This window comes from Bicyclus anynana, chromosome 7 (genome assembly GCF_947172395.1).
Source record: "Bicyclus anynana chromosome 7, ilBicAnyn1.1, whole genome shotgun sequence".
NCBI lineage: Eukaryota > Metazoa > Arthropoda > Insecta > Lepidoptera > Nymphalidae > Bicyclus > Bicyclus anynana.
The window spans coordinates 6,369,383-6,390,068 of NC_069089.1; the positions used below are offsets into that span (position 1 = coordinate 6,369,383).

Sequence of the window (20,686 nt, forward strand, 5' to 3'; positions counted from 1 at the left end):
GTTGGAGGTGCATGCCCCGGACCGGATTCAAACCAACACCCTCCGGAATCGGAGGCACAGTTCATATCCATTGGGCTATCACGGCTCTCTATTATTAGATATTGTATTAACAATATTCTTTATAAAAGTATAATTATAAAAATGTATATACCAATTCTCACCATCGCTCTTGCGTAAAGTGCAAACAGCCAGACGTATTTTTTGGATTAATAAAGGTACTTACTATTTTTTTTAATTTAATCTTTTGAATTTGACGACATGCTTTACAGGATATTTTATTCTTATCGTTTGATTCAATCGGGACAATAAGTTGTATTGCTTCAGACCTAATTTAATCAACACAAAACTTCGTTAAAAATTTCCAGAGAGCATTGTAGCCACACAGAAAATATTTTATTCCTTTTATTGACAGTATATAAATTGTCAGTATATTCAATTAAAACGTAGTCATTGGATGGCGCACTCTTGACATAATTACAGAGTGGTCGTGGTTTCTTCGATCTCTCTTCTGTGTTATGTTTCTCCACTTTCGGCGATAGGGTGCAATTACGGCATCACTCTACTACTAAGCCATTTTCTGTGTTCTATTGTTAATAAAAAAAAATTGAGCATATATTCTCAGTATATGTACCTGAGAGGCGTGATAGCCCAGTGGATATGACCTCTGCCTCCGATTTCGGAGGGTGTGGGTTCGAATCCGGTCCGGGGCATGCACCTCCAACTTTTCAGTTGTGTGCATTTTAAGAAATTATATATCACGTGTCTCAATCGGTGAAGGAAAACATCGTGAGGAAACCTGCATACCAGAAAATTTCTTAATTCTCTGCGTGTGTGAAGTCTGCCAATCCGCATTGGGCCAGCGTGGTGGACTATTAGCCTAACCCCTCATTCTGAGAGGAGACTCGAGCTCAGCAGTGAGCCGTATATGAGTTGATAACGACGATATGTACCTATGTTAAGTATCTTCATTCAAAAAACACATTGTCTTATTATCCTTAGTACAGATAATAATTATCGTTGGCGGACTTTACCGAGCCATCACGTGTAGCATATTTCATCTTCAAGGCAAGACCGGAACTACGCTCCGCGTTTATCAGTTTTTCACGAAATAACATCTAAGTACTAAATACCGTTATCGAAATTTTTTCACGTTACAGGACTAACGAGGCAATAAATAATTGCCTTCCTGACACGTGCAATATATAGATATTGCAATAGATTTGTTAGCAAATGGTGAGAAATTGATTTTTGCTCTATTAATTCCCACAGCAACATCTATATAAGCTAATGATCCAGGTCGCATACAACCACTATTGTCTTGGATACCAATTGGAATTTTCTTTACTGTGACTTGAATTTTCTAGTTAAAATGCATAGAGTAAGTGTTTGTTTAGTTGATAGAAGTAACAATGTATACTAAATAAATAAATTATTTTATACGTGATTATATAAAATCGATGAGCCGTGATAGACTAGTGAATATAACCTCTGCCTTCAATTCGGAGGGCATAGGTTCGAATCCGGTCTGGGTCATGTACCTCCAATTTTTTATTTATGTGCATTTTATGAAATTAAAGTGGTAGAGGGAAAAACCCCGAGCAGTTGACCAACGGATGTAGAGTTAAGGAATTCCTTGACAATCAATTAAAACTCCCCTTCTCCGCTCGTGTTGTTCTCCCTGCCTAGTCAAATTTGTTAAGTTCCTATTAGAGCAGCTTTTTACATCCGTTCTATTATAAAACTTGTTGCAGTTCTAGAGAGGCCAAGGTCTTTAAGCAAGTTCTAGGGAGATTTTGCTAGTAATCCTGAGGCATCTACTTCTACGGCGTACAGACTAACCACATAGCTATCTTTAGTTAGTTCAATAGTGACTCAGTTATGCCAGTCATATCTTTCTTATACCAACGCAATGAAAGAGTTAGCCGTATTTTAGGTTGCACCGCCATTGGTTGAATTTTGTCTATTTCTCTTTACGAGAGTACCAATTCTTCGCATGTTAGCACTGATCTTCATAAATTATAATCAATGACGTCAGCTACGAAACATATAAAATCCGTTATAGTTAGTCCATTTCTTTAGGAGCTGCGAAGCATCATCAATCATCTATGTTACCCAATCATCAATCATCTATGTTACCCTTTGACCTCTCTTTTAGGTGTTTTGTGAAGTTAATTTTATTTTTTAGGGTTCCGAACGTACGTAGTACAAAAACGGAATCCTTATAATCTCACTTGCGCACATTTTAAGGTCTATCTGTTTTTATTTTCATAATACTTGTTTCATATTTAATGTTTATTTGCAGCTATTAGCTATTCTAGCGTTTATATCGGCCAGTAACGCTCTGTACCCTCACCACCATCACCACCCAGCGATATCCCACCAGGAGGTGATCAAGCACGACGGGCCTCATCACCCGATACCGATCCACCACCCGGTGCCCATCCATCACCCGGTGCCCATCCATCACCACCTACCCATCCACCACGTGCCCATCCACCACCACGTCCCAATACACCATGTGCCTATACCAGTACACCATCATGTGCCGCATCACGACCATTACGTAAGTAATATGTTTTTTTCTTAGTAATAAAAAAAAAATCCGTGTGGAAATCCTTTTTCTACCTTTTTGCCTCTTTGTCGCAAAATCCGTTCTAACTTAACTATAACTATAAAACTTAACTGTAACTTATAAACTGACTCAAAATTGTTGGTAAGTCTCGATAAATGTGACATTTCACTTTTATATATTTAGATAAACTTTATAAGCTACAGTATTAGCAAGGCTAGATTTCAGTAAGCTAACATAAATATTCAAATTTTTTTTTTTTTTAATTATAAATTAGTGCCCCATGATACTACTGCAGCGACACTAATGTCTAGTCACATTGTCGTAGAGGTGTGAAGAACATTTTGATAGCGACAACATAAAAACTTCTAAAATAGTCAGTGATATTAAAATCGCTCTGTCAAGTGCAAGTGTCAAACGTGCCAACTTCAGCTGTAACGCGTTACGTTACCAAAACACATAGATGTATCGTAACTATCTACTAGAAATACGCACTACACTTGTGTTGCCTACTACAACTAATGTTTTTTTTGTATATTCCACAAATACGACATTCCAAAAGACATTAAGCACATCACAAAAAAATCACAACTCATAAATCGTATTGTGCCTTACCCATACCAATACTTAACAGTGCTTGCAAATAACTTTTACTTAACAATATCAACCTGTTGTGTAAAAACAATAATTAAGTATCGAGATACAAAACAACATATAATTATGGGAAATTATGACATCATCATCTCTTTTCTTCGTTCAAAAACAGTACCACACAAAATACAGTTGTATCTTTACATAAGCCTATGTAACACATACGTAATTTTTGTATGTACTGTACATGTATGTAAAACTCAATTTCTGTTTCAACAATTTAACAATTTTTAAAATACCACTTTTAAATTACCAAGTAAATATTTTTACTATTTAAGAGTTCATAAATAAAAATAAGTATTTAACAAAATAAAAATCATTTCCTTTCTCACGTTTGTAAATCCGAAGTATAATTACAAGAGATTGTAAAAGATCGATGAAAATATGATCGATGATCGAATGGATGCAATATTCTCAATATTTTAACTTACTGTAGACACTTTTTATTACTCATTAGCAAATTAACATAAATTTATCCCTTCAATGGACACAATACTCGGTTTGTACGCATGATTAACTAACCGTAACAGTTAACTACTCGAATGAGGAAGGTGCTGAATACTGAAACATGCTTTACTATCAGTTATAAATAGTTCGATGATGAATAAATAAATAGAATAATTTGTTAAAAAAAAACACTAAATTGTTTTAATTATTTTCAGTTAAATGATTACCGAATAATTGATGTACAACGACCTCACTTATCGATATTAATTATTATTGGATTTCTTTATAGTACAATCAGACAAGATTCTTCAAAACGATTATCAATTGAAATAATTAATTAGTTTATAAATAAGCAAATACGAGTTATTTCCTCGGGAATTGGAACTACGCGAAGACTACAAACTACTATAAACAGCGGAGCGTCTGCTTCTTCGAAACAACTACAATTCAATTTCAATTGCCAGTTTAAAAGAAGTAGAAGCCTAAGAATAAGAAGAACAATGTTAGTTACAAGGCTCATCTGCTCTACCTACTGGCAATAAAGTTTATCTTGACACCGAAATATATATCTACTAGTAATTACTAGACAAGACTCCTCATGATATCCGGTAGAAAATATCACAAAATAATATAACAGGGAACTTAAACTATCTTATCCTAATCATGCCCACGTGGAATAGTGGCAAGAATGCTGGCTGCATTTCCACGTTGGACAGCCAGACTGGTTCTTTGAACAAAAAATGAGCCAGCCCTTCTGTTACCAGTCGGGGCAACTTTCCGCAGTGAAATAATTCGGAGATTTTTTTATGGTACAAATTATATTTACCTACTACCTTCCATAGTCACCACTGCTCAAACTCCAAACTGGCTAACGTTCTTAACTATGGTAGGAGAACGGGCTGATAACAATGATATTTTATACTAGAAATAGGGCACTAGCGCATCAATACTGAGGCGGACAAATGTGCATTAATTGTCTTAATTTCATTTAGTCGCTTATTAAACAACGAAAGTTATTTAAACGCATAATACCTATATACCATAATAAGAAGTGTAAAAACTATTTATACATAAATATATAATGTTAGTAAACTTATGCTTACAAAATTATGCTTGTGTGCGCTCAGCGGAGTCGCTAAATTTGCACCACTTACTGCGCTGATTTTGTAGGAACATAACATACGTATAGTATAAAACATTCATTCGCTGAGCCTTGCTAGAATGAGGTTTGTATGACAATCGCAGGATCTCGGTCTACAACAGATGTGATTAAAACCAAGACTCAGATTTAAATCCTAACCCATAACTATAGTACAAGAGGCTATAATTGAAATTACCCATCCATTTACCTCCACAGGCATTCCCAGAGTACAAATTCGCGTACTCAGTACACGACCATCACACTGGTGACGTGAAGTCGCAGCATGAGTTCCGGCATGGAGACGTAGTACAAGGAGGCTATGAACTGGTGGAACCTGACGGCCGCTCCAGGAAAGTAGAGTACAAAGCTGACGATCACACCGGGTGAGTGAATATTCGGTGAAATCATCAACATTATCAGGCGATGGACGTCCACTGCTGGACATAGGCTCTTAAGAACTTCCAAACACTAAAATCTCGAACCACCTGCATCAAAATACTGCAAATGTATGTGCGCCCATAACTTTCAAACGACTGCACCAATTTGGATAATTCTTGGTTTTATGTATTTTATCGTTATTGTTATTGTTAGGACAAGGTTTGTGTAGGGTTAGTATAATATAGGAGTGGTAAGTAGGGGTAGGGTAGGTGTAGGGTGGGGGTAGGGGTAAGTAAGAAGTGTACATAAATCAAAGCAAAGCTTGACCAGGTCCGCTAGTATATAAATATTAATTTTCTTAGACCACCACTACTCTATCCAGCCGTTCTTCTAGAGTTTAGCGAAAAGCTGTTAATTCTTGCATATAACTCTATGCATATAACATTTTTCTTGACTTGGCGGGGGAATCTTCTATCTTCAGCCATAACCTCTATTAGAAGATCTATGTAATATAAAACTTAGTCGCTAGCCGCCTATCTCTTCGACAGTCACTAAATAACACGTGACATTGACCTTGACCTGTAAGATTTATCACTTAAATAGGAAATGTTCTAAAATATCTATTGGGAAACCGAGTACAAGGCAGCAAGAGCAAGGTACTATGTAAAAGTTTACTTTAGAAGGTTATTTCGATACTCTTTCACCCAATCGTGTGTTATCGATCAAATCGCAGAATAATTTAACAAGCTAAACTGTAAAACCAAATCTAAATCTAGATATATTTTATTATAAAGATATTAGATTTTATTTTTTATAAGTTTGTACGAATTTAGCTTCGAAAGTACTAAACCGATTTGAAAAATTATTTCACCGATGGAAAACTATATTATCAGCAAGTAACAAATACATAGTGTTTTATAAACACACAGCTCAAACCACTGGACGGATCTGGCTGAAATTTGGCATGCAGGTAGATGATAAGACGTAGGCATCCGCTAAGAAAGGATTTTGACCAATTCTACGTCAAGGGGATAAAATAAGACGAAACTTTGTAAATTTTTTACACTACTTTACTTTTTACTTTTATACACTTTATTGTACACCTGCCTTCGACCGGGTGCACTTTATTGTGCACCGGCTTTTGGCCGGGGACTTATGATAGGGCTTCCGACCGTGGCTATGGCTGGGCATTTTACTCAAGCGCAAAAATAGGGCGGCCTTCGGCTGCGGACTTTATTATACGCCGGTCTTCCGACCGTGGCTATGGCTGGGTATAGTATGGTTCCGTAGATTAAATTAAAAACCGATAACGATACCCCACGCTATGGAATAGACGATAAAAAAATCATCCTCACTTTGAATGTTGGGAAGGAACCACAAAAAAAATATTTTTCAAATTTTCTCTTTTAAACCAAGCCAAATTTCAGCATTCTAGTTTTAGAAAATTCTGAGTAGCTTGCCTGGTAAATGGAGGAAAACTTTACTCCAAAAATAAAAAAAACAATCGACTTCAAAATAACATAAATGTTTCCACTACTTTAGTAGTGAAAAATAACATTGTATGTGCTACCTTCTGATCAATTTGAAGGCGGTCCCAAAACAGTGATGCATTAATTCAAGCCGTTTTAATCATAAAGATTTGGTTTTTTTGAAGTCTGTTAAAAATCAGCACGTAAAACGTTAATATTTTACATACGGGTCCATTTTTCAAGACTCATGCTAAATTACAACTTTCTAGTAGTTATATTTCTAGTTAAACCGTAGACGGATATACAGACGGACGGACAGACAGACGGACATGGCGAAATTATAAGGGTTCCTTGTAGAGGACGGAATCCTAAAACATCAATATTTTATAATGTACCTAGTAGACTACTTTCACTTCTGTTACATATAGTGAAATATAATTTGTTATCAGCTATAGTTATCAATTAATTACTACGCATGTTTTAGGCGTAATGCATACTTTTTTGTGAAGTAAACGTAACGTTTAATTGTAAAATTATATGAATACAAGTAGGTAACGCAAACCTGTCATCAATGAGTAAGCTTGAATGAGCAAATCATATTGGAAGTAGATACAAACTAGAACAATACCTTTTTCAGAAGGATAAATATACAATCCGGGTGACATAAAGGAGGGTCCTGTTCAGGTCCACTCTTGTACCCCGTAACATTAAAATTAAAAAAAAAACAAGGATTTTATTAATATTTATTAAAGTGTATAAATCTAACTAAATAAAAAGAAATAAATAAAAAAACCCCAAGTTTTTGAGGTGGCGCCCATAGAGCAACTATGACATGACAATTGACAGCAAACGTCAAACAAAACAAGGATTTTATTAATATTTATTAAAGTGTATAAATCTAACTGAATAAAAAGAAATAAATAAAAAAACCCCAAGTTTTTGAGATGGCGCCCATAGAGCAACTATGACATGACAATTGACAGCAAACGTCAAATCGATTAATGCATTGAAAACGTCATCTATCCGCCATTAATACCCATAATAACGTTGCATTTCTTGGGACATAATTAATATTATTTCGAAAGAATTAAAGTAAATTCGTAGATTTGTATAATCAATAATAGTTAAAAAAATATCTTCTATTATTTCTGCCAGGGTACAAACTGATCCTGGGCTCCATTCAATTTTGGACCATCTCCTTTACAATTAAAAAATTCAATTTCACATGCTTAGGAAAATATCATCCTCACTTTGAATGTTGGAAAAGAACCTCCTTTGGTACACCGGCGATCATTTTGTTCTAAAAAATGTATTGATCTTCAAGAAACATACTTTTCCTTATCATACTTACACTACACTTACAGATCCTTACTTATAAATCATATTATATATACTCATATACTTATAAACCATATACTTTTACGGGAGTATACCTTGGTTCCCTAGGATTTTGGTATAGTACCACATTCGTCATAAACCACGGCATCCACTTATATAAAAGATATGTTTTGTTTCAGTTTCAACGCTATCGTCCACCATTCGTCGCCTCATCATCATTTCCATCTGTCGCATCATATATGATCCAGAGCAACCTCAACAAACTTTCAATAGACAGCTTAAGATACCACAAAGATGTACTGCACAAAATACCTCAGTTTATAATTGAATAAAGATAGCGCTATTCTTTTACTACGTTTTTTTTATTGCCTTTCGGTTTCTGACAAAGGGTTGCCATGAAGCTAACTGGTAACTGGGATATGATTTCTTATATTAAAAAATATTAAAATATAAAAAACTATACGTTTTTTACTCGGACAGTTGAGGGTCTTGACCCTTAAAATCTGGTTACTTCCAACTCCCCTCGGACCATAATTGTCTGCCGTACTGATCTGACGGACTTTTGACCCAGTACAATTAGATGTGAATCTTGAAATTTGAGATACGCAGCTGAATATTTGTATAAACTTGTGTTTTGGCATTCTAAAAGTGGTCTCAAAGCCTACATCTTGTAAGGTGACATCTTGCCTTCTGGGGGGCGTCTTTTTTGAGGACTAATGTCACAAAAATCGTTTTTTTTACAAAATTTTTTTCGCTTTTTGTATATTATCAATATCGTAGAGAATTTAATGCCCACAATACAACAACAAATTACAACTTTTCAATAGTTTAGAGGGCGGTTTTTTGCTATTATTTTTTATTACCAATATAATTTCAACTTTTGTTTCAAAATTCTGTAACGCGTTCTCACTCATCGCGTAAACGAGTCAACGTTTAAAAAAGTTTTAAACAAACGTAGAGAATTTAATATTCTACAATATTAATAATGTATACAAATAGTGAAAACCCCATAAGAAATGAGTTATTTGAAAAAAGTCGATTTTGTCACTAAAATACAAGTTTATGCAGATGTTCAAGTTCACTGGATCATTTTAGTTTTTATAAAATGGCGAAAGTCAGAGTAAAAGAAAATATACTACAATTATTCTTTGTAGTTTTTGACGATAAACGATCTCGATTTTTAAACCTATTACTTTTAACCAAACTCCACAGTAGCCTACAGTAATCTAAGCTATAGGAACCAGTGCTACGAGTAGTAAGCTATCAGCGAAATAACGGTAAACCGCGGGGGCGGCCAACCGCTCCACAAGCCACTATTCTGGCTTAATAAGCAACCGCTTAAAATTTTGTAGCGGTTGCATGGGTACAATCACAAGCGGTTGCATATGAAACTGGAAAAGCGGCTATGAACAATCTTGATATCATCATCATCATCTTTATCAGCGTATTTAACGGCCCACTACTCTCCCGGACAAGACCTCTCCCGTAATAGCTGAAAAAAGCTCAGTTTTTATTAGCCCGACACATGTCTCGAACCCAAGAATGAAAATCTACACCCCTTTCGATTTCTACACGTTATCATACCGGAACGCTAAATCGCTTGGGTCTTTGCCGTTAGGATGGTAACTTGCCAGACCAGAACCAATTAAGAAAACCTCAATCGGACCAGCCGGGTATCGAACCCAGAAAATCCGTATTGTAAATCAAAAAACGGCCGTCAAAAAACGTCACGGTGTTGCAGAAGAAAAACTCCACGGCGCCCTCAGCAGGGTATGTGCAGGGTGTGCACTAAATTTCATGAAAATCGTTGTAGTCGTTTCCAAAATTCAGATAAGTACCTAAGTATACATATAACATATGAAAAATATATACAAGAACTCATCGTTTAAATGTATTTAATAGGGATAGATATAAAGAAAAATGCATCAAAACATTTTACCCCACATAAGAAATCTAATACATTTAAGAAACGTGTTTCATATACTGCATGATAAAGACTAAAGTTTACATAGATTTGCGTGATTATAAGTCCGTAGTATCTTTGAAAGTAAAATCTTCACAAACACACTAGTATTGATGATTTCATTATAGCCATTCAAGATCATGTGCGACTAGGGAGAGGGGTTGCTTGTATATGTTAACACACTAGCTATTCCCCGTATTTTTTTTGAATTTTTTTCCATTTTGGACATAAATTTCCTCCCCATGCGTTAAGCTGTTGAGTCGTATTGAACGTCCAATAGTTTTTTTGTTTTACGTTTAACTACAAAATATTAGTAAACAAAAAAAATGTTAAATTGTTATGAAGTTATTATTATTTTTTTTATTATTTGACAAGAAAACCCTTGACTGCGACTAGACAGGTGTAAGTTTAAGATGGACTTACTTAGAAGAGGCACAACGCGTGCCTTCGACGGTTTCCACCCAACATCGTACCGGAAAGCTAAATCATTTAGCGGTACGTCTTTGCCGACAGGGTGGTAACTAACAACGGCCTATGCCTACCACCAGACCAGACCTGAGTCAATTTAGAAATGATAGAACCCCTAACTGAGCAGAGCTGCGAATCCATGCTCACCAGCATCCTCAGGAGATGTTGACTCTACAACGTGCAATTGCAAAGTCAACATCTCCTGAGGATGCTCCGGTTTCGGGGTGAAACGTACGTAGAGAGTATTTTGTCGGACCTGGGTGACGTTGTCGCATGGGTTCGCCGAATTTTCGCGGATGATAGCAAAATAAATAAATCATTATATAATTACTATTAATACATCATCGTCGTCATAACCACATCGACCTCATTATTAAAAACCTATGTTCGGCTCACTGTTGAGCACGACTCTCAGAATGAGAGTGGTTAGGTTAATAGTCATCACGCTGACCCAATACAATGCGGATTGGCAGATTTCATATACGTAGAGAATTAAGAAAATTCAGGAGTAGTTCCTTACCATTTTTTTTTCTTTACCGTTTAAGACACGTGATACTTAAATTCTATTGTACAAGTGCTCGTAGCTCGTACACGATGTTATAACATTTATAATATTATTCTGTCCGTCTTTCTGTTTAACCGGGTTAATCTCTGGAACGGCTGAACCGATTTTAATGGGACTTTTACTGAAAGATAGAGAAAGTTATTAGTCAAAATATAGGCTACTTTTCATCCCGAATACATACATAAAACAGAATTAATTTCACACGTACGAAGTCGCGGGCATCGTCTATAGTTATACAATGAAATCGGTACAATTGTGTAAAGTAATTGAATTTAACAATACTTAATTAATTATATAGAAATAAATTACAAATAAATAAGTTAAGGTTAAGCACGTCATCCTATTTTTTTATATATTACACTAATTATTGTAATGCGAACACGCCCAGTGGGCTAAATCGTGAAACTGCGTAATTGCTCTTGTATAGATTTCTTATAGGAAACAGAAGATTAAAATGAATAGCAATAAACTCGTATAAATACACAAGATAGCGTGATATCATTTAGATTAGCATCACCTATTGGAAGAATCATAGGCGATGGCTTGGAAGGTATTCTCAATTCTTATACCAATAAATGACAGTCTTATCGACAAGTTAAAAAAAAAGTGTTAATTCCTCGTCACATCTAATTAATAATGGCGTTTAGAATGTGCAAACATATTTACAAAATAAATTATTAATACAATTTTTGTAGTTATTGATCAATATGATTATTGATGAAGTGAAAAGTGAAGTTTTTGACAATTACGAGTAAATTGAGATTGCAATTACATATTATCATGATTTTTCAAATATTAATCAATGATATTTTTAAGGTTATAACGTTTTTGGCGATCTTTGCGCTAAGCGAAGGCCGACCTCCTACGTCGGAGCAAAAAGTCAAAATAGAGAATTGGCTTTCACATATTGGATCTCAAGAATCTGAAGCCCAAGAATTTTATGTGAGTACAAAATATCAATCATTTTATAAAAATATACAATAATATTTCGTGATTTGTAATTTTAAACAAATAATATTATTTCCTTACAGGCGTATCCGTCCTATGAATTCACATATGAAGTGTCGGACCCACATACGCATGATTTCAAAGGACATCACGAACAACGAAAAGGCGATGAAGTAAAAGGATATTACTGGCTCGTCCAACCTGATGGTTTAAAACGTACCGTCAAGTATCGCGCTGATAAACATAGCGGGTAAGTATCTTGCAGTTTTATTTCTAAAAGAATAACTGACCTATTGACTGAGATTGATTTTAGCAATATCTATATTTATCTAATTACTAATATGTGCAATGATTACTTTTATTTTTAGATTAAAGGCGCACGTTGATTATACCAAACACTGGGAAGAAAATAACAAAAAAGACGAAGGTGAAGAGGAAGGACAACAAGAAGTGAACGAGGAGGAGAACAACGCGGCTGAAAACAGTAATGAAGGTAATGAGAATCAAGAGAATGAAAACAATGAAAATGAAGGGGAAGTAGCAGAACAAAATGAAAATAATGAATCAGGTGAAGGAGAAGAATCTCAAAATCAAGAAAGACAGGTTGAGAACCGTGAACGTGATTCAAGTCGTGGCAACAAACGATATTATTCAAAGAAGGGTCACGGTGAAAAGCGTTATCGTGGTGAGTTGCAAGCTTCTGTTGGAATCTGGCACCCAAAAGATTGGAGTCATCGTCACGGTAATGAGGAGTCACGTCGAGAACAAAGCAATGAAAATAACGAAGAAAATACAGATCGTGGTGAAAATGAAAATGAAGGTGCTGAAAATTCTGAAGGAGAAGCACAAGAGCGCGGTCAAGGTGCTGAAAATAAACGAGGAGGATATAAACAAAATGAACGTAGACATAACGTAGGTAAAGGGTCCAATAAACGTGGTAATGAAGGTCGAAATGAACAACGCCATCAGGAAAACCGAAAAAATGAAAATAACGAAAACGCTGAAAATAATGAGGAAAATGAAGAAGGTAAAGAAGGTGAAGAAAATGGCAACGAGAATTCTGAAAATAAGCAAAAGGGTAAAATAATAAAGACTGAATACCACGTCACTATTCATCACCCTAAGTATAAATATAAGTACTAAGTAGACTAAGCGTGATGCACAAAGATTTATCTCTCGATGCACATTCCTAATGATGGGATCGAATAAAAGAAATATGACCAAACAATATTACTGATTTATTATTTATCGACAGAATAAACTTTAAGTACATACTACACAATACACATACTTACACAACACATATAAGAAATTGTTATATACAAATTGTTGTTTACTAAATAACTGATTATACTGTAACTTATATAACTTATTAATAATTCCAATCCTGGGTCGGGTTATGAGCTTTAATCTACAGTTAAATTCTCAGCCTGGAGCAAGGAAGTTGGTTGTTGCCTCGCAGAGCACGTCAAGTCGTCGGTCCCGGTCCTTATTATTAACAACTTAACTGATAACTGATAGATAACTCATTGGTGTAGGGATTAGTCTATGTAACTTCAGATTACGAAGTCCTGGTTTCGAATCCCTTGTCCCTTCCAATAAGGCTCATAGTTAGCGAGCATGTCTCAGATCTTAGGTCATCACGGGCAACAGGCACCGTTCGAAGACTTTCGTCTTGAGGAATTTTGGACCGCCGATTTTGGAGATTGAAATTTTGGAAAAGCCGATGGACGTTGGGGTTCTAAGGTACTGGAATGGCAACCTCCTACTAGGCAGGTCCAGGATATCAAACGGGTTGCAGGGAACCGCTGGATGCTAGATGCTCGAGACCGTTGTGCTCGGAAGTCCATGCAAGAGGCCTAAATCCAGCAGTGCACGTCCATCGGCTGACAATGATGATGATGATGATGATGAGTGCTTTGACGATCTCCGTGGCGAAGTGGTATGTGCAGTGGATTTACAAGACGGAAGTCCTAGTTTCGATCCCCGGCTGGGCCGATTGAGGTTTTCTTAATTGGTCCAGGTCTGGCAGGTAAGGTTGCGATAGTTTATGAAATGTTCCCGTGGCTCAGTCATCAGGCGGCGAGTCGGAACACCGTGGAGTTTTACTCAGTTGAAGTCCGACATAACCGTCTTGCCTCCCCGTGGCGAGAAGGTATCCATGAGGATTTCCCCACGTTAAAAAAAAAAAGGTCTGGCTGGTAAGAGGCTTCGGCCATGGCTAACTACTACCCTACCAGAAAGACGTAGGTACCGCGTTCCGGTACGATGTCGTGTAGAAACCGTAAGGGGTGTGGATTTTCATCCTCCTCCGTACAAGATAGCCCGCTTCCATCTTAGATTGTATCATCACTTATCATTCTAAACCTCCAACACGCCATGTAGCAGCTTGAACTCCAATGAAGAAGGAAAATCTGGCCCTTAATTATACTGTACCTATTACCTATATATTATAGTTTTATTGAGGGAATAGCTACCTAAGCTAAAAACAACTAAATTAAAAGCACTTTACCTAAAGCTTCTGATATCATAAGATCACTATTATCTTTTTTATGTATAAAACAGTTAGATATTACAAAATTCATATTTCTTAAACGATGATACCTCTACGTATTTTGCAGCAATTACTCAATCTGTATGTAACTATTACAGAAATTAGGTTCATTTTTAGAATCCTGCTTAACTCGATATAGCTAGAAAACGACTATTATATTAGAAATTCGTGTACCTATTCATCATACTGGAAAAACGCCGATATCTTCATTTTGGTTTATCGGATCTTCAACGTATGTCATAATAACGATATGAGACCAGATGATCATACATCTAAAGATAATGCCTATACTGTCAAAAAAACGCATCAGAATCGGTCCATTGGTTTAGTAACTGCGTTGTCAGATACGTGAAACATAACCCCTACTACAACATCCCTCTTTTTTACGTCGGGGCTTATAAACAATTAATTATTAAAACATGTATATTTGATACTAAGACATTCAATGTGGATATTTGCTCTACTATACTCAGCAGGCGTAATGATCGCATAGATGCATAGTCACAGATTTACGAGTTCCATATGTTAGCTGGAAGAGAGGGGATTTTAAACTTACTCGAGCGCGTCAGATAAGTTTCATGCTGTTGCGTACCTCCACCAAATATTAACCCTTAATGTTGGTGGGTATGGTTACATAAAAAAAAGCTTATGAAATACTTAACCAGCACGTCAGATAAAGGTAATTAAGGCGATTTATTTAATAGCTAAAAAATGAGTATTTTGAAAATCGGATTGATCCGTTCCTGAGCGTTCCTTCAGCTTTGAGACCATTGCAAAAGGCTAACCACTAGACCAAGGAAGTAGTTTATCAATAAATAAATAAATAACTTAATTTGTAATCATTCTACGATCAAATGTCGTCTTTTAATCTCTTTTAGCTATCCATCAAATCTACTTGCCACGTGCCGATTTTTAATGTAAGACTTGTCTTATAAATTATTAAAATAAACGTTATCAATACCATCTACACCAATATGTTATTCTTTGGACAGTTTTATATGCTGCTAATATCATTTTATGTAATACATATGTTCTAGTCTTCCTTATAAGTCCAAGTTATATTGTGTTATGTCAGAATTATGTGTTACGAGTGCTCGTTTTTGCCAGATTATGGAATCATGCGTAAATTTAATAAATTTACTCAAAGACTAGTTTATCTTCCACAGCTATTTATCATTGTGGATGTTTTTTTTTTATATTCTAATTTTTAGAAACTTTATTCTCACCTATAACATCATAATCGATACATCAATACATATACCTAAATAAAATTGAAACGTCCGTCAGTGATTTCAAGATAACTCTGTTTTCTCAAGTGTTTATAATTATTTACATGATGCCTACAACAAACGAGTTTTTTTTTTAATATTCTTGTTTGTAGGTCAGTCTTTCTGTTTGTCCGGGCTTATTTTTGGAACAGTTGAACCGATTTAACGAAACTTTCGCTGGAAGATAGAAGAGGGTATGGAAAAATCTATAGGCTACTTTTTATCCTGAAATCATCAATCCGCGGGATTTGTAAAAAACTGAAATTCAAGTGGACAAAATTGCGTGCGTCCACTAGTAACATAACATTAACACACACAACAAACATAAGTTTATTGATATGTAAAATTATTTAGTTAAAAATGTTTATTAACAAATTAAAGTGAAGTAGCAACATTTTCACATTAATAACTAATTATGTAATAAATATATTTCTAAATAAAGTAGGTAGTAAAACATATTTTGAGTTTTAAAAAACCTTCACAATATATATTTTATGTTTTTTTTTTATTATTCTACAAAATACAAATTGAAACAAAGCCAAACCATAATGCAACCGGCCTGCGTGCACTGGTTGTTATATTTAATATTAAAAACTATGAAACCGGCCAAGTGCGTTTCAGGCCAAGCGCAGTGTTTGGTTCCGTAGATTAAATTAGATTTTTATTTAGTTAAAAAATACCGAGAGCGATACCCCACACTATGAGATAAACGAGTAATGAAAATTTTAAACGGCTTTAATTAAAATATGACACTAGATTGGCACCGCCTTCAGTCTGATCAGAAGGTAGCACATAGGTAAGATGTTATTTTTTGCCTTTTAGTTTAGGTTAATTTTAGAGTTGGAAGTCGGTTGAATTTTTTTATTAAAATTTTCAAAAGTAAGTTCTAAGAGTGAACAAAATTTAATAAGTAATTAGCTAAAACGTTATTTTCTTATAATAAGTACCTAAGTCTTACAATCCCAATTTTAAAAATACTACCTTAACTCATATACAAAATTTCACTCCCCCTTTATCCACACGTAATATGAATATCCAGAAAAACGTGAAAAGTATCTTAACTAATGAGAACTTGCTATTGTGAACCGTCGAGAAGTTCCCGTAACTCTCCTTCATCTTCATACAGTCACAACCTATCCAGGTGGAAAGTTCTCATCAATACAAAATTATTAAGTCAAAACACAAGGTAGCTACTGCGAACCGTCGAGGAGTTCCCTTAATTGTCCTTCGTCTTCATCACCAGACCCCTAATACGGTCACAACCCATCTAGGTGGAAAGTTCTCATCAATACAAATTTATCAAGTCTAAACACAAGGTAGCTACTGCGAACCGTTAAGCAGTTCTCTTAACTGTCCCTCGTCTTCATCACCAGACCCTTAATACAGTCACAACCCATCTAGGTGTAAAGTTCTCATCAATACAAATTAATCAAGCCCAAACAAAAGGTAACTGCTGTAAATCGTTGAGGAGTTCTATCGTCTGTGTTTCGGGTCCATCATCAGACCAACTCCAGACCTTCACAAAACTGTAGTAGTTTAAAATACCTTATGGAAACACTAACAAACGCACTAGCCGTCTTTACAATTTTCGAAAGTTCCCCTCAATTTCTCCAGGATGCCATCATCCTGATCCTGACATGAAAAAAATGGGACCACCCTGGAATCAAACCCTTTAAAACAAAAAAAGAATTTTCAAAATCGGTCCATAAATGACGGAATTATCGCTGGACATGCATAAAAAAAAACATACATACAGCCGAACGTAGAACCTCCTCCTTTTTGGAAGTCGGTCGTAGTACTAAAATATCAGCTGTTGCTGAATGAATTCGTAGAAAAGCTAGTGGAATAATCCACTTACCAATCCGTAACATGAATATAAAACGAACACGCCCATCTATACTTAAACAGTGAAACAGTTTAATTGCCTTAGGAAAGTAAACAAAAAACCGGCATTTCTGTATATATAGACCTGATAGCACATTATCAGTTGAGTGTATCGCCAATTGTAGGGGTGAACTAGGGCGATGATTTGGAAGGTACAGTGACAATGACCTCGTAAAACAAATACAAACAATTCATATTTTATACATATAAAAATACTAATTATTTGTAGAAATAAATGACAAAAACAGTGCCTGATTCAGTTTTTATTAAAAAAAATTAAATGATTAATGTTGTCAACATTTCATGCAGATTATTATCACTTTGACTGTCGCACTGTGTGTGCAAGGAGAAGAGGATGCTATATCAGAACAGAGAGTAGTCATACATCATCAAAAATCTTCAAGAGATAACTCCTTTTCACACAAAGAACAAAAAAAATATGGAACTCAGGATGAATATGTAAGTTTTTAAAAGTTTCCATAAATAATTCTTATCATTTAAGACCATTGTATTGTAGAACAAAAAAAATATGGAACTCAGGATTAATATGTAAGTTTCTATAAAAGTTTCCATAAAATAATTCTTGTCATTTATGACAATTGTTCAATACACGAAGTAATTTAATTTGTAATACATGAAAGCATTTAATTTGTAACCAATCATTGAAGCATGAAAATGCCCTAATTTGAAGTATAAGAAATTGTTATTCTTTTTTGTGTTTCATGCCTTTTATAGACATCATTATAAAGATTATTTGAATATTTATGATTCTTTCAACACCTTAGTTTTAACAATGTTAAATACGAAATAAGTTTCGTACATGAATAGCGAATACATTGCTATTAGCAGTACGGGTAACTAGGTACGTTTTGTTGACATTTTGTATTACTTATGAACACCTGATTTTATTTTTTTTATGCTTTGACACATTAGATTTTGACTGCGATCACACCTGATGTTAAATGATGATGCGGTCTAAGATGGAAGCGGGTTTATTTGGAAGAGGGAAAAGTTTATTATGCCTTTATCACGATGTAACTACGATGGTTAATAAGTTGGTTGGTTAGGATGGTTAAGGAAGTGTTTCTAATTTTATTAAGAAGAGTTTTTTTCACAGGCTACAGCGTATCCTTCGTATGAATTCTCGTATAAAGTGAATGATCCTAAGACGCGTGATATCAAAGGTCAACATGAAACAAGAGAAGGTGATGAAGTACTAGGAAATTACTGGTTAATCGAACCGAACGGACGAAAACGAACTGTAAATTATCAAGCCAATGATGATAATGGGTAAAATATTTATTGTTAAATATCAATCTAAACTTATGACAAATACGTTGTTTAGGAATTTCATGATTTTTCTATGTAGTTTTTTACAGTACAGGCTATGGCTACGCCTATAAACATATCACACGTATAAACACAAAGACAATGCGTCTTACAAGTAGAAATGAAAAATTAATATAACACGGGTATAAGTATTGCCCTATGGCGTAGTTAATAAGTATCATTTGCCTGTAATCACACTAGTAACCATATGCTTCAGATCAAAACACATAAATGCTGGTCGACACAGAAATATACCTGGCGGTATTGCTTTCTGGACGAACTTTATCACAAAAAAACTCTACTACTATCTACTTTACTATTAAGTCTATTACTATTGTATTCATTTGTATACTAATTGCGTTCATGAAACTAACTACTTCAGGTTTAGTGCCATTATCGATTACACGGCATCTCTTAAAGAGGAACAAAAAAAAGAAAATGTCGAGGAAAATCAAGGCCAAGACAAAAATCAAGGTGATATGGAAAAAAGTAAGGAAGCAGTCATTGAAGGTGCTGTTGACGAACAAATCCAAGATATTCAGGACGAAAGTGGAGACAGTGAAGAAAATTCTAACCCTCCTGCAGTAATAGAAAATAATTCAAGTGATCAAAATGAATCAGATAACCAAGAAGACGAAGCAAATTATGTCAGCAATATTGAACGTGTTGATATAAATTATGATTCAGCTCAAAGTACTCAGAAAGCCGAGAACTTTGACAACGAATATCGAGACAATGATAACATAAACAATAAAAAAGAAAATCAAGCACAAGACATTATTGAGAAGGTTAAACCTAAAAAGCCCAAGATGCGGGATCGTGGTAGAAATAATAATAGACACAAAAAACCTAGAAACAGCATGCGCGCTAACCTCCAGGATTCTAGACCAAATGAAAACAATAACAAAAACTCTAACAAAGGTAAAAAGTCAGATTATGATAAAAATTTAAATATACCACAAAAAAATAACATGGATAATTCTGGTATCACATTGAACAAAAGGCAAAAACAATTTGAAGAAAACCATATCAACCACCAAAAAGAAAAAAATGTTAGAAAAGAACATCGATTTAAAAATAGTGAAAATAAGGGATATAATGAAGAACAGGATGGTCGTAGTAAGAAATATGCTGCTAATAATTTAAAGCCTAGTGAAGAAGCTAGGACCAATGTTGATATTCCCGATAGTGAAGAGACTTACGAACACAGAATCCGTATTTATCATCCTAAGAATATATCTCCGAGGCCAAAAGAATAATAATGCTAACGTATAAAGTCTACAGAGTAGACAAAAGCAAATGTCGTTAGTATCGTAATTGCTATTTATTCAGTGAAACAAATTAAAGCGACTTAAATAATTCTGTTTTTTATTTATCCAAGTTTATATTAAACTAAGTGACTGACGACTGGGGACATAATTTCATTAATTGATTCTTTAATTCCATCAAGATAATCTCGAGTTTTTGCCTTTCTTACAAACAGCTCTATTCGTATTATATTAAAAGCACTGTTACCCAAGATACAATGTGGTAAAATTCAGTGAGGTAAAAATGTAAAATGCTAGCTGAAAAATAATATACTTACTAATAGGCAAAATACATTGTATGTAGTACATTTGTTTTATGTAATATTTTATTTATTGTACGTCTTACTTTACACAACAACTAATTTGACCATTGATGTAATAAATTTTACTCAAGTACAAGTCTTCAC

The 20,686-nt window shown here is 34.9% G+C and overlaps 3 protein-coding genes across 3 annotated transcripts; all 3 read left to right on the forward strand.

Moving 5' to 3' along the window:
* The first annotated feature begins 1,264 nt into the window (after positions 1 to 1,264).
* On the forward strand, positions 1,265 to 8,344 carry LOC112058183 (cuticle protein 19-like). Its single transcript, XM_024098892.2, has 4 exons — positions 1,265 to 1,378; positions 2,303 to 2,563; positions 5,025 to 5,191; positions 8,173 to 8,344. The coding sequence occupies exons 1-4, from the start codon at positions 1,370 to 1,372 to the stop codon at positions 8,234 to 8,236; spliced, it is 501 nt and encodes a 166-aa protein (XP_023954660.2). The 5' UTR covers positions 1,265 to 1,369; the 3' UTR covers positions 8,237 to 8,344.
* Positions 8,345 to 11,189: 2,845 nt separating this feature from the next.
* LOC112058194 (uncharacterized protein DDB_G0290685) lies at positions 11,190 to 13,167 on the forward strand. Its single transcript, XM_024098903.2, has 4 exons — positions 11,190 to 11,539; positions 11,806 to 11,931; positions 12,021 to 12,187; positions 12,306 to 13,167. The coding sequence occupies exons 1-4, from the start codon at positions 11,528 to 11,530 to the stop codon at positions 13,078 to 13,080; spliced, it is 1,080 nt and encodes a 359-aa protein (XP_023954671.2). The 5' UTR covers positions 11,190 to 11,527; the 3' UTR covers positions 13,081 to 13,167.
* Positions 13,168 to 17,639: 4,472 nt separating this feature from the next.
* LOC112058225 (uncharacterized protein DDB_G0287625-like) lies at positions 17,640 to 20,331 on the forward strand. Its single transcript, XM_024098933.2, has 4 exons — positions 17,640 to 17,795; positions 17,953 to 18,102; positions 18,761 to 18,933; positions 19,355 to 20,331. Exons 1-4 carry the CDS (start codon positions 17,784 to 17,786, stop codon positions 20,229 to 20,231), a joined length of 1,212 nt encoding a protein of 403 aa, XP_023954701.2. The 5' UTR covers positions 17,640 to 17,783; the 3' UTR covers positions 20,232 to 20,331.
* Positions 20,332 to 20,686: the final 355 nt, after the last annotated feature.